Genomic DNA, 23,924 nt, shown 5'->3' with positions numbered 1-23,924 from the left:
TTTCTGTTTTTTATTTGCTTGGTAGATTTTTCTCCATCCCTTTATTTTTAGCCTACGGGTGTCACTGCACATGACATGGGTCTTGGTAGATTTTTCTCCATCCCTTTATTTTTAGCCTACGGGTGTCACTGCACATGACATGGGTCTCTTGAACACAACATACCATTGGTCTTGCTTCTTCATCCAGTTTGCTACTCTGTGCCTTTTCATTGGGGTATTTAGCTCATTTACATTCAAGGTTAGTATTGATATGTGTGGATTTGATCCTGTCATCATGTTGTTAGCTGCTTATTATGCTGATTTATTTGTGTGGTTGCATTATAGTGTCACTGGTCTGTGTACTTAAGTGTGTTTTTGCAGTTGCTGGTCTTTCTTTTTCATATTTAGTGCTTCTTTCAGGAGCTCTTGTAAAGCAGGTCTGGTGGTACCAGGTACCAGGTCTGGTGGTAGCAGGTCTAGCTAGGTTAGGGAAGTTCTCATGAATGATATCCTGAAATATGTTTTCCAAATATGTTTTCCAAGTTGTTTTTCCCCATCTATTTCAAAGATGCCAATGAGTCACAGATTTGGTCTCTTTACATAATCCTATATTTCTTGAAGATTTTCTTCATTCCCTTTCATTCTTTTTTCTTCACTGTTGTGTGACTGTCTTATTTCTGGGATTCCAGATGCCCATGGTAAGAGTGAGTTTGCTCCTTGCCTGTTCAACTCACCCACTCCACAGGAGTCACAGAAGGCCATGAACAAGTCCCAGTGTGCAGTAGCCCTGTGCAGGGTTCCCAGCTTCCTCCCCTTTCAGCCCAGCATGTTTCTTCCTTCTGCCCACTCTCAATGCCTCCCTTCTGAAGATCTGCTAGGAGTGTACCAGTTTTCCTGATGTCCCAGTCCTTTGGTGGGAAACGTTCCTCCTGCCTGGGTCTAGTTGGCTATCTTGGAGCCCTCTGTGTGTATTCTTCCTCTATTTTTCCAAAACAAGTTACCATAAATGCAACAGCTTAAAATAACCCAAATTCATTAGCTCACAGTTATGTAGGTCAAAAGGCCAGACCAATCAATTAGGTTCTATGTTTAGTTTCTCACAAGACTGAATCCAGGTTGTCAGCTGAGCTGTGATCTAATTTGGAATATCTGAGGAGGAAACTGATTCCAAGCTCATTCAGGTTGCTGACAGAATATAGCTCCTTGTGGTTGTAGGACTTAAATCCTCATTTTCTTGCTGTTAGCCACGAACTATCCTCAGCTTTGAGCCCCACTCATCTTTAAAGCTAGAAATGGTGAGTTGAATCCTTCTCATGTTTCAAATCTCTCTGATTTCATCTTTTACTCTCAGCTAAAGAAAACTCTCTGCTTTTCTTATTTATTAGATTGGGCCTACCAAGATAATCTTTTTAAATATATAACATAACATAGTCACAAGAGTGAAACCATTTTGCCAGGGGGCCAAGGTCATGTGAGGCATCTTAAAATTCTACTGACTATACCATAGCTTTAGAACAAATTATGAAACTGAAAAGAGTAACCCTCTACTCTTCTCATCGTTCTCAAAATTGTTTTGGCTATTCTCACTCCTTTGCACTTCCATATAAATTTTAAGACTGTTTTACCAGTTTCCACAAAAAAGGAATTATCAAAATCTGCTGGAATTCTGATCAGGATTGCAACAAATCTATAGATCAGTTTGGGAAAAATGGCCAATCCATGACCATGGAACCCACTTCCATCTATTTAGATGTTCTTCAGTTTCTCTCAGCCATGTTTTAATGTCTTCAGTGTATAAGTCTTGCACTTCTTCTGTTAAATATATACGTATTTTAATTGTTCATTGGTAATCAACAGAAATAAAATTGACTTTTTACATATTGATCTTATATCCTGCATCCTCGCTCAACTCATTTATTAGTTCCATCACCGTTTTTTGTGGATCTCTTATGATTCTCTATATACAGGATCATGTTATTTATGAATAAAGACAGTTTTACTTCCTTTCCACTAACTTAATTCCAGTATATGGAAAATTCACTCTAATATAGTTCCCTCCCTTCTCATCTCCCTTGTGCAAATGTATACACACATGTACACACACACACACACACACACATGATCTTTATATCTTCTAAGCTCAATACAGGATTATTATTGTTTTATTGAGGTGTCTAAAATTGTTTAAGAAAAAAGAAATACACATCTTTATTGGTGCTTTTTATTTCTTTGGGTGGATTTGAGTTACTGCCTTATGTCATTTTCCTTTCATCTAAACAGACTTCTATTAGTATTTATTGTAAGGCAGGTAAACTAGTACTCTTAGTCTTTGTTAATGTGGAAATGCCTTTATATCATCTTCAGTTTTGAAGAATGATTTTGCTTGATTGCCACAGTTTCCTTTTCCCTCAGCTCTTTGAATAAGCTGTTGTACTGCCTTGTCCTGCATTGTTTCTGTTGAGAAATCTGCTGTTGTTCCTATTCTTGTTTTTTCTTTGTTTTTGTTTACCATGGCAGGCCTAGCAAGGAACAATTCTTGCTTTACCTACAGACCTTTTAGTCTGTGAGGAGTTTAATAGTATAATGAGCCTCACACCTTCTTTAGTTTTCTTTTTTTTTTTTTTTTTTTTTTTGGTCAATTAGAAGTACAATGATGCTTCTGGATTGTCAATAAAATCTAGGCTTATAAGTGGTATTATAACTTGAAGATAGCCTAGTATTAGATAGAATTAAGACATACATTACACATTAAGTACACATTAAAAAGAACAAAATAAAATTAGATAAAATTTTAACCAAAAGAATATACGAAAGTAGTCACAGAATAGGAAGTAGTCATAGGACTGTGTGTCCCTAAGTACTATAAAACTTTTTTTTTTTGGCCGGGCACAGTGGCTCATGACTATAATCCCAGCACTTTGGGAGGCCAAGGTGGGTGGATCACCTGAGGTCAGGAGTGTGAGACCAGCCTGACCAACATGGTGAAACCCTATCTCCAGTAAAAATACAAAAATTAGCTGGGTGTGGTGGCACACGCCACCACGCTTGGCTGATTTTTTTGTTTTTTTGTTTTTTTGTATTTTTAGTAGAGACAGGGTTTCATCATGTTGACCAGGCTGGTTTTGAACTCCTGATCGCCTTTTAATAACACTATAGAGGCAATAGTGATAACAACCAACAATAGACATTAAATTTGTAGTAAGCAATGATCCATCTTTAGTACATTTCAGATTCTTGACCAGTCTGTGACCCAGACCTACTAAGAAATATGGAACAAGTAATCACAGGGAAAATAAGGAAGTTTCTCTAACAAGCCTTTTACCAGATCAGAGGAACTGAAATTCAATATCCATTGCCCATGGCTAAAAAGCAATTATTTTACCATTTTTAAGGAAATAAAAGAAATCCTAAGAAAATTCTAAAGCTACTTTATATCTATCTGCCAAAATAATGCAGAGTTAATAAAAATAGTAAAATAGGCTTACCTACCAACATTTTCAAACTGGAGTAGGAGAAGCTATTCAAAATGCTGCCTAGGCTTTCTCTTATTACAAACAGTACTGAGGAAATATGATAACTTTTGTAAAACGGTATAGGCTACAAATAAGACAAAAAAGGAAGTTATGAGCATCATAAGTGAAGTGACATTAAGTTTAGATTCCAAAAAAAAAGAAGTAACACACTCCTATAACAAGAAAACGCTGTATTATAAAATGTGCATTGACCAAAACTATGGTTATTAGACCCTACCATGTTCAAGACTAGGATTGTACTATAGCTAAGTACTATTTATTAAGATAAGATAATGGGGTAATATACACACATCAAATAAATACTACAACCTAAATAGAACAAGTGAAGAACCCCTCTAGAGCCCACTATGAAGAACCTATAATGCTGAATAAATTACAAAAGAAATGTATAATGTATTTATCTTTAAGAAAAAGAGAGAAAGAGGATGGGGAGAAAACAAGAAAAAAAATCACCTTGTAAATAAAGCCAACTTCTTTTCAAGGAAATGACAGATGTCAAAAACAAAAATCATAAGTTAGGGTATTCTTCTGGAGAACTGTGGATTTAATAAACTACAAGCAAAACCATAGTATGCGATTTAAGGCACAGAGAGTAACCAATACGAACAAGAAACAGAACAAGTCTCTCAAAGTCAAATAAATGCCTCATGAAAAACAATCTGCTGCCATCGTCATCATAAAATCTGCAGGTGAAATTTTTAAAAATTTGAGAATAAAATTTTATGTTTTATCTGACATTGTGGCTCCTTGCAAGGAAAGAAAATAGTTGTCCACCATCTCTAGCATATTTGTGCTCTAGAGTTCAAAAATCTATATGTCAGATTAAGAGCCAAGGAGAGTTAGTTATAGAAACAAGAATATCTAAAGCCAAATTTTAACAATTTTAGTTATCTCAAATTTTTCTTTTCTTTCCTTCTTCAACAAACTATAGTGCCAGACTGGCTTGGTTCATATCTTGGCTTTGCCAACCTGTTAGCTGTATGACCTGGCCGATTCATTCATTCTGCCTCTGGGAGAGGCATAAAACAGAGATAATAACCTACCTTATTTCATTGAGTTAGGATTAAATGATTTAATATGTATTAACATGTAGTATGTACTACATAAATGTTTGTTAAATACAAATTAATGAAAAAGAAATATTTCTTAAGCCAAGACCTATGTTAGGCTCTGAGTGTACAAAAACCAATGCAACAAGATGCCTGTTTTCAAAAAAGCTGGTAAGGGAGATAGATGAATGATATAACAACAATTACGAAATAACAAAAAAGGTGACATTACAGAGATGGGCACAGTGTATCTGCAAGTACATAAATAGAACATGTAACTTCATGACAAGGTAAGTGGGAAGTGGGAAGAGAATTAGGTCACTGTCATCACTGAGGTTTACAGTATTCACAATGATGCCGTTACTGCAAGGAAGTAGACTTATTGGGCAAAAGCCCCAAGAAATCACTAGCTTAAATACAAATCAGTAACACCTGAGAAAGTTTTATTTTCCTCCAATTTCAACAGTAAATAGAAAAAGGGTCTTTTCTACATGTCTTTAGGATCCCCTGGTGACTATTTCTTCACTATCAGCTCTGTAACCTTAAGATAAGACTATTAATACTGGTAAATGAAAGATTCCTCCATCTCCCTTCCCATATCCTTGCCAAGTGGATTGGCCTTCCGTTTTGTGCCCTCTTCACACATCTATGTCATGCAGGAGCAGTAAGTAGAAACGCAAAACCAAAGGTCTGAAATCTGATCTTCACACTACCATTTTCTCTTACCCACTGAAAAGCAATAGGCAAGAGCCACCTTAAAAACTGCCTGACTTGTTTTCAGTGTAGCAGGAAAACTTCACGTAAACAATAAAAAATAGCTGCCACCTTCCTCTGGCTCTTTTTATCAGCTATGTTTTAAGAAAACAGAACAGAAGAAAATATTTCAGATCAAAATACAAAGAAACCATTTATACTTTGGCTATTTCAATTTTGTTGATCTTTTCAAAAAACCAGCTCCTGGATTCAGATTTTTTGAAGGGTTTTTTTGTGCTTCTATCTCCTTCAGTTCTACTCTGATCTTAGTTATTTCTTGCCTTCTGCTAGCTTTTGAATTTGTTTGGTCTTGCTTCTCTAGGTCTTTTAATTGTGAAGTTAGGGTGTCAATTTTAGATCTTTCCTGCTTTCTCTTGTAGGCAACTAGTGCTATAAATTTCCCTCTACACAGTGCTTTAAATGTGTCCCAGAGATTCTGGCACGTTGTGTCTCTGTTATCATTGCTTTAAAAGAAGATCTTTATTTCTGCCTTCATTTTGTTATTTACCCAGTAGTCATTCAGGAGCAGGTTGTTCAGTTCCATGTGGTTGTTCAGTTCCATGTAGTTGTGCGGTTTTGAGTGAGTTTCTTAATCCTGAGTTCTAATTTGATTGCACTGTTGTCTGAGACAGTTTGTTGTGATTTCTGTTCTGTTACATTTGCTGAGGAGTGCTTTACTTCCAATTATGTAGTCAATTTTAGAATAAGCACGATGTGGTGCTAAGAAGAATGTATATTCTGTTTATTTGGGGTGGAGAGTTCTGTCTATTAGGTCCGCTTGGTGCAGAGCTGAGTTCAAGTGCTGGATATCCTTGTTAACCTTCTGTCTCATTGATCTGTCTAATATTGACAGTGGGGTGTTAAATTCTCCCATTATTATTGTATTGGACTCTAAGTCCCTTTGTAGGTCTTTAAGGACTTGCTTTATGAATCTGGGTGCTTCTGTATTGGGTGCATATATATTTAGGATAGTTAGCTTTTCTTGTTGAATTGTTCCCTTTACCATTATATAATGGCTTTCTTTGTCTCTTTTGATCTTTGTTGGTTTAAAGTCTGTTTTATCAGAGACTAGGATTGCAACCCCTGCTATTTTTTTTGTTTGTTTCCATTTGCTTGGTAGATCTTCCTCCATCCCTTTATTTTGAGCCTATGTGTGTCTGCACATGAGATGGGTCTCCTGAATACAGCACACTGATGGGTCTTGACTCTCTATCCAATTTGCCAGTCTGTGTCTTTTAATTGGGGCATTTAGCCCATTTACATTTATGGTTAATATTGTTATGTGGAATTTGATCCTGTCATTATGATGTTAACTGGTTATTTTTCCCAATAATTGATGCAGTTTCTTCATAGCATCAACGGTCTTTACAATTTGGCATGTTTTTACAGTGGCTGGTACCAGTTGTTCCCTTCCATGTTTAGTGCTCCCTTCAGGAGCTCTTGTAAGGCAGGCCTGGTGGTGACAAAATCTCTCCTCATTTGCTTGTCTGTGAAAGATTTTATTTCCCTTCACTTATGAAGCTTAGTTTGGCTGGATATGAAATTCTGGGTTGAAAATTCTTTTCTTTAAGAATGTTGAGTATTGGCCCCCACTCTCTTCTGGCTTGTAGGGTTTCTGCTGAGGGATCCACTGTTAGTCTGATGAGCTTCCCTTTGTGGGTAACCCGACCTTTCTCTCTGCCTGCCCTTAACATTTTTTCCTTCATTTCAACCTTGGTGAATCTGACAATTATGTGTCTTGGGGTTGCTCTTCTCGAGGAGTATCTTTGTGGTGTTCTCTGCATTTCCTGAATTTGAATGTTCGCCTGCCTTGCTTGGTTGGGGAAGTTCTCCTGGATAATATCCTGAAGAGTGTTTTCCAGCTTGGTTCCATTCTCCCTGTCACTTTCAGGTACACCAATCAAATGTAGATTTGGTCTTTTCACATATTCCCATATTTCCTGGAGGCTTTGTTCATTTCTTTTTTCTCTTTTTTCTCTAATCTTGTCTTCTCACTTTATTTCATTAAGTTGATCTTCAATCACTGATATCCTTTCTTCCACTTGATTGAATCGGCTATTGAAGCTTGTGCACGTATCACAAGGTTCTTGTGCCGTGGTTTTCAGCTCCATCAGGTCATTTAAGTTCTTCTCTAAAGTGTTTATTCTAGTTAGCCATTCATCTAACTTTTTTCAAGGTTTTTAGCTTCCTTGCAATGGGTTAGAACATGCTCCTTTAGCTCAGAGAAGTGTGTTATTACCGACCTTCTGAAACTTACTTCTGTCAACTTGTCAAAGTCATTCTCCGACCAGCTTTGTTCCATTGCTGGTGAGGAGCTGCGATCCTTTGGAGGAGAAGAGGAGCTCTGGTTTTTAGGATTTTCAGCTCCTCTGCTCTGGTTTCTCCCCACCTTTGTGGTTTTATCTACCTTTGGTCTTTGATGTTGGTGACCTACAGATGGGGTTTTGGTGTGGATGTCCTTTTTGTTGATGTTGATGACATTCCTGTTTGTTAGTTTTCCTTCTAATAGTCAGGTCTCTCAGCTGCAGGTCTGTTCGTGTTTGCTGGAGGTCCACTCCAGACCATGTTTGCCTGGGTATCACCAGCTGAGGCTGCAGAACAGCAAATATTGGTGCCTGATCCTTCCTCTGGAAGCTTCGTCCCAGAGGGGCACCTGCCTGTATGAGGTGTCTGTTGGCCCCTACTGTGAGGTGTCTCCCAGTCAGGCTACACAGTGGTCAGGCATCCACTTGAGGAGGCAGTCTGTCCATTCTCAGAGCTCAAACGCCATGCTGGGAGAACCACTGCTCTCTTCAGAGCTGTCAGACAGGGATGTTTAAGCCTGCAGAAGTTTCTGCTGCCTTTTGTTCAGCAATGCCCTGCCCACAGAGATGGAGTCTGTAGAGGCAGTAGGCCTTGCTGAGCTGCGGTGGGCTCCATCCAGTTCAAGCTTCCTGGCCACTGTTTACCTACTGAAGCCTCAGCAATGGTGGACGCCCCTCCCCCTGCCAGGCTGCAGCCTCACAGGTCGATCTCAGACTGCTGCGCTAGCAGTGAGCAAGGCTCTGTGGGCATGGGACCCAGCCAGCCAGACATGGGAGAGAATCTCCTGGTCTGCTGGTTGCTAAGACTGTGGGAAAAGCCCAGTATTTGGGCGGAAGTGTCCTGTTTTTCCAGGTACAGTCTGTAATGGCGTCCCTTGGCTAGGAAAGGGAAATCCCCCAACCAGAAGTGGGTCTTTAGGGCTTATTTCACATCACATCTGGCAGGGTTCTGAGCATTCATTTAAGTATATAATATATACCATTTGGTGATATGTGTACAAATGCTTATATAAATACTCTCCTATATACTTACATGATTAATACATGTATGCAAGCATATGCAAAATATCCTAATATTCTCCAATTATTTTTATAAATCCACAATTAACTTTCATTATTCTAAAAAATAAACATGAATTAAGAAAGGTTTATTCGTGATTTCCATAAGGACAATGAGTAACAAACAGCCCATCTGATCTTCTTCATTAAGTAACAGAGCAGTGTTTTCTTTACCCTTCTGGCTGTGCTTTCATACAACCAGAAGCTTCCCCACTGACCACACAGACTGCTTCAAGTAATCATTCCTTACCTTTGGGCCCAGGAACAGGAGGAGAAAGGAAAGGGGAAGGGAAAGACATCAACTCAATCACACGCAGTGGCTACATGTTTTAAAACAATATTATATACTGTGAGGAAATTAACATAAAAAAACAAATGGCTCTTCTGACATCTTGCTGATCCACTTAAGACAAGAAAAGTAAAATTAAAGATGCTTACCTGCTGTTCCTGCATTCTAGCAGCACCAAGTTCTGAGAGAGACATGGTGAGCTTCTCCTGTTGTTCTGATAAATATTTCTGATACAGGCTTAGAAGTTCTTGGCATTCTCTATATTGTAGCTGAAGAGGTGAGATTGCAAATTAAGGGAAAAAACCTGAAAAACTGATTCAAACTGCGTCCATCAATGCTGCTTTTCCTATTCCAATAAACAAAACCAAACCAGAAATGCAATCATATTTGGCAAGAGTCATAAGTATAAAGTCTTCAGATAAAAGTTACATGTATTTCTCCCCCAAAATCATAAAACAATACTTCACAAAGAGAGTAGCAATGAACATCCCATTTGAAAATAAATTTATTCCTTGATTCTTTAAATTTGAATAAAAACAAATGCAGATACATGCAAAGGAACCCCTACCTCACACCATATTAAAAAAACAAAACAAGCTGAAAATGTATCTTTGATCTAAAAGTAAGAGTTAAAACTATAAAACTCTTAGCAGAAAATATAAAAGTACATCTTTGTGACCTTGGATTAGATGATGATCACTTAAAAGTACAAGTAACCAAATAAAAAAAAAATAGACAAATTAGACTTCAAAATGTAAAATGATTGTGTTTCAAAAGGCATTATTTAAAATTTGAAAAAAACAACCCCCTGAAAGAGAGAAAATATTTGGAAATGGCATGGTAAAGAATTTGTGTCCAGAATATATAAATACCTTGTACAACTAAACAATAAAAAGATAATTAGTACAATTTAAAAGTGGGCAAAGGCTTTGAATAGACATTTCCCAAAACAAAATATGCAAATGGCCAAGAAGCATAAGAAGAGATACATAGCCATTAGGGAAATGTAAATAAAAAACACACTGAGATACCATTTTGCATCCACTAAGATGACCATATCCAAAAAGACTAACAAGCACTGACAAGGATATGAAGAAACTGGAACCCTCCTACATAACTAATGGGAACATAAGACTGTGCTGACACTTTGGAAAATTAAGTTAGCTGTTTCACAATGTTTGAGAATTTTTTTTGACATATGACCCAGCAATTCTACTCCTAGGTATATACTCAAGAGAAGTGAAAATATGTCTTGAAGAATATTAAATATATAAGCAAAGAAAACTTTTTAAAAAACATATGTCCACACAAAAACTTGTATATACATATTCAACATGGCATTATTCCTAATAGTAGAAAAGTAAAAACAATCTCAATGTCCACTGATAACCAAACAAAATGTGGAATATTTATAAATGGAATATTATTCAGTCATCAAAAGCAATGAAGTACTGCTACATGCTATAACATGGATGAACCTTCAAAATATTATGCTAAGTAAAAGAAGCCAGACACAAAAGGCCATATATTGCATGATTTCATTTGTATAAAATGTTCAGAACAGGCAAATATATACAGACAGAAATACATTAGTGGTTGCTAAGGGTTAGGGGAGAAGAAATGGAGAGTAACTGCAAACAGGTATGAATTTTGGAGGAAGGTAATAAACATGTTCAGGAATTACAAAGTAGTGGTGTTTGCACATTTTTGGAATACGCTCAAAACCATTTAATCATATAGTTCAAAAGGGTGAATTTTATTTTACGTGAATTATACACAATAAAGTTATTATTTTAAAAAATCAGTATGGGGTACAAGTAATAACACTGTTCTGGTAAGAGTACTGCCAATTTACACAGAAAGTTCCTAACTATATTAAACATAAAGAGAGTATAATTTGATTTTTTTTGTTAAGTTTTTCAGTTAAGTCAATATTTCATTAATAAAACCATCACCAGGAAATTTTCTGAACACATATCTCCCTACTTTTTTTATAATTTTATAATTTGGTATAAAGAACATTGCAATTTAACCTGGGGTACCGTCTCTCACAACTCCTAAAACTTGCCAATTGTTCAAGATGAAAATACTAAATCGGTAAATGTCAGCTAACTTTGCAGACCAGTGCCTGGGAGACAAATAGTCCTACCCAAGAGAGAGTTCTGTTCCTTATTTCTCATTATGGTAATTTCCTCCCCAGGCTCTTTTTCCCTTCAGTACATTTTCAAATCTCCCCTTAACACTTACTTATGTATGCTGTTGGTATAAAAATTACTATCCAATGGGATTTATTTTGTATAAATACTTTTACAATAGGTCATCATGATTAACGGTCGAAATATTAGTTTTTAAATGTCAAAATGGTGTCTGGTTTCAGTATTCCTTAACATTTTCATAACCTAATCATTGCTTCTGGGCAGATTCTTGTTCTAATAACTTTTGCCAATCATGACTGCATAAATAACCAATTGCTTTATTATTCTCATTATTAACCTTTAACAAAAAAGGAGCCAGAGGTAGATGATAGAAGAGGAGCTGGTTCACAGGGAAAAGACAGGTTACTAAGCTTAGAGAATATAATAATTAGAAGAGCTTGTTGAATACTTGGCATCTTAAATAACAACAACAGTATAAATGGTAGTCTAAATAGGTTTTCAGAGTCAACGTACATTAGACTAGGCTGGTTTTACATTTCCATGGAAAGCAAGCTCTAAAAGATGGGAATGATTTGTGGTGGTCCCAGGAGTCTCTGCCAGCTATTATGTATATAAAAGGAGATTTTTATTCTTGCTGTTACCATAGGCAGTAATTTTTATAGTAGGTGAACATATTAGTCTGGTCACAGAATATGAATTTTACTCTGGAAAAATCAAGCACAATTATATAGCTTAGGAGTAAAATGTCAGCGTTTGAAACAAATTATAGGCAAATTCATTTAAACACATGCTATGTGGGAGAATATAAAAACAGGCAGTCCTACCTTTATCAATTTTTAATGTCTTTCTTGATATAGCAGATTTCAAAATGCAACCCTCCCCTTCCTTCCTCCTTAGCACAATGAGACTTCAATCTTCCATCTGGAGAGAAAGATTTATGATAGGAAAATGTGGACAAAATGGCCTTCTCAATGATTTGGGGGGTACAATGAAAAAGAAGATATATTTAACTCAATCCTGGCCGACTGACAGAAAAGAATGAAATAGATGTTGAAAACCAAACTTAAGGGAAAGTGCACACCAAACCATGACACGAATTTAAAACACTGTAGTCTGCTTAACTACCTCTTAAGAAGTGGAAGACAGAGCAGTCATTGAAACCTCTTCAAAGAAATAAGTCTTCATGAGGTAGCACAAATAAATAAGTATAAATTAGTATTAAGCAAGATTACATCAAAACCTAACCATCACATTAATTAGCTGAAATGGCTATGGAAAATAATCATTTTGTAAAGCTTAAAATCTTAACACTAAAATGCATTAGATAGAAAAGTAAAAGTAAAGATAAGAGCAGAATGAATAAGGGGATGAGTGAAAGAATAAAAACTGTGTGAGAGACAAATCACAGATGGAGAGTGGAAGGGCCAGAGATAGGATATACTACTAGGAAGCTGCCAAAGTAAAGAAAGATTATTTTAACTGAAATAATTCTCCTGGCCTAGCAGAGTTCACCCCCACCACTTCACCTCATCCTTGTCTCTGACACCTGGGATGCTTGGACTGGCACTTAGTAATCTTGATCTAATACAGAACTAAATGTAGAGAGGCCCCTGTGAAAAGACAAAAGGTGAATCATTAAATTAAAAAAAAAAAAGATTCTCCTTTTTTGGAGCCAAGACTCCTTGGAAAAATGGCTGAACCCATTTTGGGGTAGAAAAGTATAAAGTAAACTTGAAACACCTTGTTGTGCTGTAAAATGCAAGAAAGTGTTCAAAGACAAATAAATGGGGGCTTGTCAGAAGAGTAGGAGACAGCAGCCAGGTGCGGTGGCTCACGCCTATAATCCCAGCACTTTGGGAGGCCGAGGCGGACGGATCACGAGGTCAAGAGATTGACACCATCCTGGCCAACATGGTGAAACCCCATCTCTACTAAAAATACAAAAATTAGCTGGCTCTGGTGGCAGGCATCTGTCATCCCAGCTACTCGGGAGGCTGAGGCAGGAGAATCGCTTGAACCCGGGAGATGGAGGTTGCAGTGAGCCGAGATCACTCACTGCACTCCAGCCTGACAACAGAGCGAGACTCCATCAAAAAAAAAAAAAAAAAAAAACCAAACCAGGAAAATTAGCCAGGTGTAGTGGTGAATGCCTGTAATCCCAGCTACTCGGTGGGCTGAGGCAGAAGAATCACTTGAACCCAGGAAGTGGAGGTTGCACTGAGCTCAGATCATGCCATTGCATTCTAGCCTGGGTGATGAGAAACTCTATCTCAAAAAAAAAAAAAAAAAAAAAAATAGGAGCTAGCCTAAACAGGATGCCTATTAACCACATTTGGGAAAATTTGAGCACTGAAATAAATAATCACTCTAATTAATAGAAAACTGAATAAATAAAAATCCACAACTTCATGGTAATGCTGCAAAAGAAGAAGAAAGGATGGATAAAAAAGCCAAGTCACACCTGCAATCCCAGCACTTTGGGAGGCCAAGGCGGACGGATCACCTGAGGTCAGGAGTTTGAGACCAGCTTGCCCAGCATGGTGAAACGCCATCTCTACTAAAAATACAAAAAATTAGCCAGGCATGGTGGCGGGCGCCTGTAATCCCAGCTACTCAGGAGGCTGAGGCAAGACAATTGCTTGAACCCAGGAGGTGAAGGTTGCAGTGAGTTGAGATCGCAACACTGCACTCCAGCCTGGGCAACAAGACCAAAACTCCATCTCAAAAAAAAAAAAAAAAAAAAAAAAAAAGTGAAGTCTTTCTTTACAGAAGAAAGCAAACTAATTACTTAGAACAAATGGTCAAAATTTTAAATCACCATTTTAGAACCCCCAATGTAATAACTAATTCAGGCAAGGATCATTAAAGGATACTAAAACCATTAGGTGAAAGGTTAATGAGTTAGATATTCCTAAGGTGTCATAATTACTTACAGCAAAGAAGAAAATGCACCTTTCAATGGTACAATCTGGTGGTCAATACTCAAAGTAAATTAATTCAGGATCACTAATAAGTAGAAAAACAGAAATTATGTATGTCCAATTGCATGAAGTAGGCATCATCGCTTATGTTTTAATCTGAACCTAATCAAATTTGTAAACCTAACTTCCACTTCACAGAATTTAGAAGGAATAAAGGAATAAATTAAATGATACTGTAAGAAACAATCAAACAAATCCAGTATATGGCAGATTTTGCAAAGCACTTGGCCTGAACTCTTCAAAAGGTCAGTGTCACAGGGGAAAAGGTTTGGGGTAGGAGGCCTATTTTAGATTAAGAGACCAAAGACACAACCAAATGCAACCCATGAAGCATAACCGAATCCTTGTTCAGGGAGAAAAATAGAAAAGACATTATTGGGACAACTAGAAAAATTTGAATATGGACTCAATTACAATTAATATTATGGAATTACTATTAATTTTATCAGTTATCATAAGTTGGCTTATAAAATAAAATGTTCTCATTCTTATGAGACAAGTCTGAGGAGCTAGGAGTTACATGTGACACTTGCCACTTCATTTAGTTCTGTATTTGATCAAGATTACTAAGCACAGGTCCAACCATCCCAGGTATCAGAGACAAGTGGCATTTCCCATGACACTCAGAAAAATAAGCAAATAAATTTTTATAAAATTTTATATCTGTAAGTAAATTTCCAATTTATATAAATTTCTATTACATATGTATATATTTCTATATTTATATAGATCTATATACATTTATATATCTATCTATCTACATCTATCTATCTATCTATCTATCTATATTTGTTGGCATTGGCTATATCTGCTTTGCCCCCTCTGGTGTGTATTTTTATATAAATATAAATATTTATATATAAGAAATATAAATATATTTATTTATATAACATAAATATTATTTAAAATTACACTATGTATTATAAATATAATTTAATAATTATGTTTATATACAATTATTTATATATAAATATTAAATATTTATATTTATGATCTATATATTTAAAAATACACACACATGAGAGGGGGCAAAGCAGATATAGTCAATGCCAACCACTGAAATCTAGGTAGAAGGTACACAGTGTTTCAATGCCATATTGTCAACTGTCTATATATTTGAAAGTTATCATAATAAAACATTGCAGGAAAACTTTTTTTTTTTTGGTTTTGGTTTTTGTTGTTTGCTTTTTTTGTGTTTCTCTCTTTCTACTATTACTTGGTCTCTTCTTGTCTTCCTACTTCTACCACAAGTTATCATGTGAGAAGCAGAAACCTGAGCATCAGGTCAGCCTCCTAAGATTTCTCTACAATCACGAGTCCTTGGTCAGTAAGCCAGGTGACAAACTGTTACTATGATCTGATGATATACTAACCAGAACTGTCCTTGGAGCCAGGGAGAGGCACATACAAGACAGCAAAAAGGCCACGCAAAAAAGACCTGCCAAGCTTTCTTCCAGTCATTTAACAAATGCTTTCTGAATACAATGTAACAGGCATAAGATGTACAAAGGCAGTATTGTGGATTCAGTAAATGCACAGACTTAGGTGTCAGTCCAACATTCTTGGCTCAAACCTTAACTCTGGTACTTAGTAATGATATAACTTAGGGCAAGTAACTTCTCTGACATCTTCATCTGGGGATAATATCTACCTCACCTCACAGGGCAACGGCAAATGTAAATGATATAAATAAACGAAGAACACTTAGCATAGTGCAGGGCACAAAGTATATATTCCATACATTAAAAAAAAAAAAGACATCAAGGCTTAGAGAGAGGGAGAGATTTAAACAAATAAGGATAACATGTTCCAGGAGAAACATTTATACACTAGAGTACAATGGAGATTTTGAAAAGGTGGTGTGAGTAGTTCACTTTGACCACACTGGAGGGAAGTTAGGAAAGGCTCCAGAGAACATGTGACATTGAAAACAAATTTTGGAAAAGGAGTATATAGATGTACCAGGTAGGTAGGCTGTGCAATACCCCTGGCTGAGAAATCACCAGGATCAAAGGAAAGAAAAAAATGATCAATATGTACATTAAGAGAACTGCAAGAAGCATGGCATGGATGGTTAACTGGTCCTGAGTGGGACAGAATGAGTGAAGAGGCTACAGAGATCAACAGGGGCTAGATCTCAAATGTTACCCTAAGTTGTTTAGATTTTATCTCTATTTAAGTCATTGACGTCTTACAGCTAATTTGCATTTCATAAAGATACCTCTGGTAGGAGAGTAAAGAATGGATCAGAGGGCTTAAGACCAGAATCAAAGCAACCAATTAGAAAATCACTATAAAAGTCTAAGCAAGAGATGAGAGGGGCATGAGATGGAGTAATAATGGTAGAAAATAAGGGATAAGTGGTTAAAAAGGGACATTTAAGGCAATGTCAGCTTATGAACTGGGTGACAAGATATATTAGCAGATGTGTGATTCCATTTATAAGACAGAGAATGCAGAATAAAGAAAAGGTCTGGGGAGAGTGCAGCTTTAGAACACAGAGTTAAAGATGCTTGGGAGAGTTTAGTGGAGATAGCCAAGAGGGACACTTGGATCCCTGGGTGTGAAATTCAGAAAAGAAGTCTGAGTAGAAATAGACATTTGGGAGTTAATCACTTTATATGTGGTGGCTGAAGATATGAGAGTGGGTAAAACTGTCCAGGGAGTGTACAGGTTTTGTTTGTTCATTAATTCACTCTTTCATTCCTTCAACAAATAAGTCTGTAAGGGAAGGAATTTTTGTTTTGTTTACTACTGAATTCCTTAGCCTACATAATTGCTCAATAAATATTTATTGAATAATAAATATAATGAGTACAGTAACATCTGAGACTGAATGAGATGCCAGACATACAACAATGAACAAGGCTAACTATCTCCTTTAGGGAGAAAGAATGGCAGGTAATCAAACGCAAAGAAGAACAAATGAAGAGTAATGACAAGAACATTACGTAGTGCTGTAGGAACACTTTCTAAAAGGACCCAAATGGTCAAGGAGCCAGGGAAAGCCTCTTAGAGAAAGGAATGTTCCAACTGTGAGACGAGAAGGAGGCCAATGTAACAACAAGTAAAGGACAGGCAGAGAAAAAAGATACATAACAAAGATAAATAAAAAGATGAAGTCAACTGTGTCCAGTGCTGAAGTGCAGCCATCCCAGTTAAAGACTGAGTTGAGAAGCCATTGGTGACCCTTGCAAAACATCAGTTTGACATTACTTGGTTGTCCATCATCTCCCCCGACTGTTTTGGTAGATGAACAGTTAGGCTATTTTCTTGTCAGGGAGAGAAGCTTTACAAAACAGAGAGATGTTTTATTCAGGATCATCCTCGAGTAAGAATCTGAGGTAAGGCCATCTGGCTCCAACTGTAAAGCAATCCATTACTCACAGACTTTGGGGGAAATACAGAACCCAAATATTTTCACTATGGCAGTTACTTCCTTTACTCTGAATGCCTACAAACCATATATTAAGACAGCATATCATTCTAGGCATAACATTCTGCCTAGAATGTTTTGCCTGCACCTAATCCTAGATTCCTACTTGTCCATTAAAACTTAATTTTTATGTCACCTCTTCCTCCAAGCTTTCACTGACCTCCCAGGCAGAGTTAAGCACCTTTATCATAGTAAATACCATAAAGTTAAAATTATTTGACTATATTACTATCACCTGAAGCAGACTGTGTTTTCCTGGAAATCACAGTGTACTAATCTTAGTATCTTTTCAGCACACAGCAGGCACTTTAAAAATGTTAGAGGAATGAGTATGGAAATAAAAGTAAAGGAGCTCCTATTGAATTTTCATGTTGGTTTTGAGTTTGGAATGGAAACAAACCATAGATAGACAACGTGGCCTTTAAACTAGCCAAGAAGATGCTTAAAATATTGACTCATTAAAAACTAAAATGTTTTCTAACCTAGCAAGATTTTCCCATCTTAAATATGGTTTCTGACCATGTCAGATTCCTCACCTTAACAATCATTTTCTTTTCTCCCTTTTGAAAAAAAAAGTACACATTTTCTGATATAAAAATTGAGGTCCAAATTATACATCTAGTTTAGTACTCATTGATAATATATGTAACTGAAAATGGATTGTCTGTAAAAAGAAAAAGTGATTCCAAGATCAAGTGGTTCACAGGGCTAGGTAAGAATTTCACATAAATATTTACACCCGTTTATGAAGCTGTGATCTGTGCAAGAGCACAACCCACTGATACAAGTCTGAAATCTTCCATTTAACTAAAAGAAAATTTTACGGCAAATTCAGTGTATGAACATGTTATTTTTCAATTTCCTGATGACAGTAATCCATTGGGGAGGGTAACAAAGCACAAAACACCGGAAAACTCAATGCTCTGGACACTTAAAGAGGGAAACAAGACTCAAGTGACCCACTCAGACTCTTCTAGACTGTAATTCATTCTGTTTGATCACCTGAACAAAAACATTAGCCACGGAAAGATAGCTAATTAGAGTATTTAACTAGCTCCTTTAGAGTTATCTAAGTCCCTACCTTGTTTCTTGCAGAATTGCAAATCAAGGTGGGGTGGGGGCGGGGTGGGTAGAAACAGACTTGAAATTGAGATGCTTTACATTCTGTCTTTTTCTCAGGTCATTAGACCCTATGGATTTTAGAAACTACCTACACAATGGAGACCCAAGGTTTATTTCTCCAACTTTAAAGGTAAGGACACTTATTTAAAAGTTTAAATCTAGACACCCTAAAAAGCAGGCTATCAATGTGCCAGATGGACCAGAACTTTGATTTCATGTTTTTATAGTTTCCTTTTCACAAAATAAGAGAATATAAATTTCCAGCATTCACTGTAGACATTAAAGGTTGAGAAAACATTTCTATTAAAAACCATGCATTTTCTCTTGCTTCTAATATGCTTAAAAATTTATTTTTTGTTTAAAAGTTCTATGTTTCAGCTGGACCCGAAGGAGAAATATTTTACCCATTTGGAAAGGCTGCTTTAAAGCAATTCAGCCTTTCATGAGTTACAACAACTACCTTAGAACTGTAGAAGAAAAAAAGCTGCTATCATACCTCTCCCCCAAGAAGCTTCCTTATCAAGTGAACTGCACAACAATAATTAATACTTAAAAACTTCCAGTTTCAAAAAGGGAAAATTCCTGACAATATAGACTATGGAAAATGGTCTGCACACTAAGCTCTCCAGACCCCAAAAGGCTGATCAGTGAAGTTGTGTGAATAATGCTTTGTGAAGCATAGTGAAACATACCAGGCTGGGAACTACCAGCTCCAACCATGAGAAACAGACTGAAAGCTCTTTAAAAAAAGTCATGTCACAGTGGCTCACACCTGTAATCCCAGCACTTTGGGAGGCCAAGGCGGGCGGATCACCGGAGGTTGGAAGTTCAAGACCAACCTGACCAACATGGAGAAACCCCGTCTCTACAAAAAATACAAAATTAGCTGGGCATGGTGGTGCATGCCTGTAATCCGAGCTACTCAGGAGGCTGAAGCAGGAGAATCGCTTGAACCTAGGAGGTAGAGGTTGTGGTGAGCTGAGATCGCACCATTTTACTCCAGCCTGGGCGACAGAGTGAGACGGTCTCAAAAAAAAAAAAAAAAAAAAAGGTGCGGTGGCTAACGCCTTTAACCCCAGCACTTTTGGAGGCCGAGGCGGGCGGATCCCAAGGTCAGGAGATTGAGACCATCCTGGACAACATGGTGAAACTCTGTCTCTACTAAAAATACAAAAATTAGCCAGGCTTGGTGGCACATGCCTGTAATCCCAGCTACTCAGGAGGCTGAGGCAGGAGAATCACTTGAACCAAGAAGTTGGAGGTTGGAAGTGGGCTGTGTCACAGGCCTTGGTCACCCATATTTGGCACATAATAAGCCTCCTTAAATGTTTTACAGAGTTTGACTCTTTTTATCAACATTCCTATATTTGTCTCCTTGAACTATTTTATCTTACTGTGTAATACAATTCATTTCTGGTTTTTTTTGGAGAGGGAGTCTTGCTCTGTCGCCCAGGCTGGAGTGCAGTGGCATGATCTCGGCTCACTGCAACCTCCGCCTCACAGGTTCAAGCGATTCTCCTGCTTCAGCCTCCCAAGTAACTGGGATTACAGGCACCTGACAATTCATTTCTTAGTGGAAAAGTAAACTGAGTTTAAGTGGTCCCTCAATCTTCTTTCTCCCACACGAAGCAATCCAGTGACATCAACTGTTCCTCATATACAGTATTTCATCTTCCAGTGCTATCATTTTTATGCTTGTCATCTCTCCCTTCTTCAGAGATTTCATCAGAGTTCTCTTTTAAGAATAAGATACTATCATCACCTATTTCACAGTTAAGCACCTATCACCAGGAACGGATGCGTGAACCACAGTATCTTTGAATAGCTCAGTATAACCTCTACTTGAAGGTGAGGAACTAACACTATATTTAATTTAAAGAGATTATATTTAATTCTTATTAAAAGAAAAAAACCCATTATGTACTATTATTAATCTCATTTTACAAATAAATCTCCAGCACAGAATGGTTAAAAACTTATCCAAGGATAACCTAGAAGTGAGCTGGGATTTAGAATAAAGTCTTAGAACCACTAGAGCAGCATTCCTTAAAATGTAATGTACAAAAGAATTACCTGTGGGTCTTGTTGGAAGGCAAATTCTGATCCAGTAGATCTGAGGTAGGGTCTAACAAGCTTCTGAGTAATGCTGATGTTGCTGGTCCAGGGAACATACTTAGGGTATGCGTATCATCTCTAATAACCCTGTTTCACACCAGTGAGAGGAGGCCCATCCTTCTCCTTTGTGTTGAAATGTAATACATTATTGGACTCCTTTGCTTCCTCCCTTTAAGTCATTCTTGGTATATCTTTCTGTGTTTATTTTATTTGTTTTGGTCAACTGTTTTTGTTTCGGAAGGAAGCGTATAGAAAGTAAAATAAGAGATGTAAAATAATCCACTTTCTTCTTTAAAAGGAAGCAGCTTTCTGAATTTTTAGGGCAGTGTAACATTTCTATTTTGGCTAACTACTGAAGTATAGGTTGAATATCCCTAATCTGAAATCCAAAATTAGAAATACTCCAAACTCTGAAATGTTTTGGGCACGAACATAATGTCCAGAGGAAATGTTCATTGCAGCATTTTGGATTTCCTGATTAGGGATGTTCAACTGGTAAGTATATTGCAAATACTGCAAGATCCAAAAAAATCCAAAATCTGAAACACTTCTGGCCTCAAGAATTTTGGATACAGGATATTCAACCTGTAATAACAATTAACAAATACTACCTGTAGTGCTTAAGAATTTATATTGGGGGAAGAGTCCATGAGAAGTAAACAACCACACCATCTCTCTTCTATTTCTAAAAAGATACCCATCTTCTATATCACCCACCCACACTTTTAAGCATAAGTTTACAGTATCATTTCTAAATTCAGTTTAACATTGCTAGACCATTAGCTATGGCCTTGGGGAACAGCATTCTCACCAGAGTTGCAAGTACTCTGTAATGTAATATGAAAATATCACCCGGTATTAATAATTCTAAGTGAAAATCAAACACATTCAATAAAACTGTATTAACTAGAGTGAAAAAGGAGAGTTCTTATACAATGGAATCACAGTTATCATCTTAAGGTTAAAATTTTAAAAGTAGTAGGAATATTTCATTACTTGTCTCTTTGAAAATGACTGAGGCTATTGATCACACATGTAAATTACTGCTCAGAGAAAAATTAAGTAACTTCGTGGGGAGGTTTATTGTCTAAACTCAGCAAATGCCACAAAGACTAAGGCAAAAAAAATTTTATGAACAACTTCACTTCAATGGTTCTTAATATAATTAAGCTTATGTGGACTGTTCAGCAGAATGATACTAAAACACTGGTAAAGAACCAGATTTTTTGTTTTACCCTCCATTCAAGAAATGCTATAGAGGAATAGCCCAAAAATACTCAAAGACAAAAGTTTCATAATGTCACTAAAATCAAGGAGCTAGGTTTTACTTTACTATTTTAATACTATGAATACTACATAAGTTAGCCCATAAACATTTAAAAGAACAATCCCTGAGCCAATAGCTTTTTGCTACTGTCCATAAGCATTCAAGTGTATCTTAAGAAAAGCCTTTCTCAAACAAAGCTTTCTTCTTAAGCTGCTCTCTCTCTTCATCATTATTACCAAAGCTCTCAAAAAATTCATCTGTATTCATAGTCTCTGTTTCCTCAGTTCCAGTTTACTTTTTGGCCCTATATGTTTTCCACCACTCACTCTATTTAAACTCGATTCTTGACAAGTATTCTCTAATCTATTAACTGTTAAATATAACAACCCAATTTGGGGTTTTATCCTCTTTGCTGGCCACTTCCTTCTTCAACAGATCTCCTCTCCTGGTTTCCCAGTTACTGGTTCATTCTGTTTCTTCCTTACCGATTGCTCCTTAAATCTCTTTCACTGATATCCTTTTCTTTACCCATCATTAAATTGACATACTCCCTAAAATAATGTCCAAGAACCTACTCTGTTTGTGCTACTTCCCCATGACCTTGTATTTTTTTTTTTTTTTTTTTTGAGATGGAGTCTCGCTCTGTCACCTAGGCTGGAATGCAGTGGTGCGATCCCAGCTCACTGCAAGCTCCGCCTCCCAGGTTCACGCCATTCTCCTGCCTCATCCTCCTGAGTAGCTGGGACTAGAGGCGCCCGCCACCATGCCTGGCTGGCTAATTTTTTTGTACTTTTAGTAGAGACGGGGTTTCACCATGTTAGCCAGGATGGTCTCGATCTCCTGACCTTGTGATCCACCCACCTTGTCCTCCTAAAGTGCTGGGATTACAGGCATGAGCCACCGCACCCGGGCCCCATGACCTTATATTCTACCACAGCTTCAAATTCAATACAAAGGCTGGAGATCCCCAAATTTCTACTTCTTAGCTATTCAAGAAAAACAGTATGACATGAGGTTCTACAGCAGTCCTATTTTACAAACATGATTATTATCCAGTAGAGTATGCACACATATTTGGTACTATACAGTTTATGAAGTGTAGGTAAGACAATTGATAAACATCCAATTCTTCCAATCATTTTCAGTATTTTCAAATCATAATGTTGAATTTTTACACTTAAATAACAAGAGTTAATGCTCCAAGAAAGTTTATTATCCTACTACTGTTTACAGCATCATGGTAATAGTGTTAAATGATGTCACTTTTTTATCAGGAAAGTGCTAATACATGACAGTTACATTTGAAGGAAACATGAAATTTACTTTACTAGAGAATAATATCTCATGATTAGTTCCTGACTTGATTACTCTTTGAAGTGAATCCAAAATGGCATATGGTATAATACAAATGAATTAAGTTAGGGTAACCTATATATAATAAAAGAGAAACCACACTGAATAAAGTTAAAGACTATGTTATCCATCAAAATAAAATTTCTTCTTTTTCTCCAACTGGCATCAATTAAATCACAGTATTATTCAGTTTTCCAACACCCAAATGACTTGTCTTCTAGTTCTATCTATACCACCTGTGCAAAAATTGTTCAAAAATAACTTAAAAGCAATGAACAATGCTAAATAACTCCCCACTCTGATTAAAAACACTGATATGATCTATTCATATTAATCAAATAAAGATTACAGGTATTGCATGACTACTGGATTTAACATTATCAGTGATGAAGCAGTTTATCTTATCTGGCCCCTAGTTCATATAATGGCTCTGAAATATATAAACCATGTAGAATGACAGACTGTTTTAAGACACACAGATCACCACTTGGGCATCAGCAGGTATCAATGCTGAGCAAGTCAACACATT

The 23,924-nt window shown here is 36.9% G+C and overlaps 1 protein-coding gene across 11 annotated transcripts in view; it reads right to left on the bottom strand.

The window, feature by feature from the left end:
- The window catches only part of KIAA1328 (KIAA1328 ortholog), a 396,501-nt gene that overhangs the window by 257,575 nt on the left and 115,002 nt on the right, over positions 1-23,924 (bottom strand). For 7 of the 11 annotated variants that reach the window (XM_054461100.2, XM_054461101.2, XM_063653602.1 and 4 more), the window contains exon 6: positions 9,115-9,242. In XM_054461100.2, the coding sequence (XP_054317075.2) occupies positions 9,115-9,242 (128 nt within the window). Of the gene's footprint in view, positions 1-9,114; positions 9,243-11,634; positions 11,826-11,945; positions 12,043-23,924 lie in introns of all 11 variants that reach the window. The other 4 variants (XM_063653605.1, XM_054461106.2, XM_063653606.1 and 1 more) reach the window with 3 other exon arrangements.

The sequence above is a fragment of the Pongo pygmaeus genome, chromosome 17 (assembly GCF_028885625.2).
Source record: "Pongo pygmaeus isolate AG05252 chromosome 17, NHGRI_mPonPyg2-v2.0_pri, whole genome shotgun sequence".
NCBI lineage: Eukaryota > Metazoa > Chordata > Mammalia > Primates > Hominidae > Pongo > Pongo pygmaeus.
Note: the sequence above shows the minus strand (reverse complement) of the source record. Positions and strands in the feature narration are given on the sequence as shown.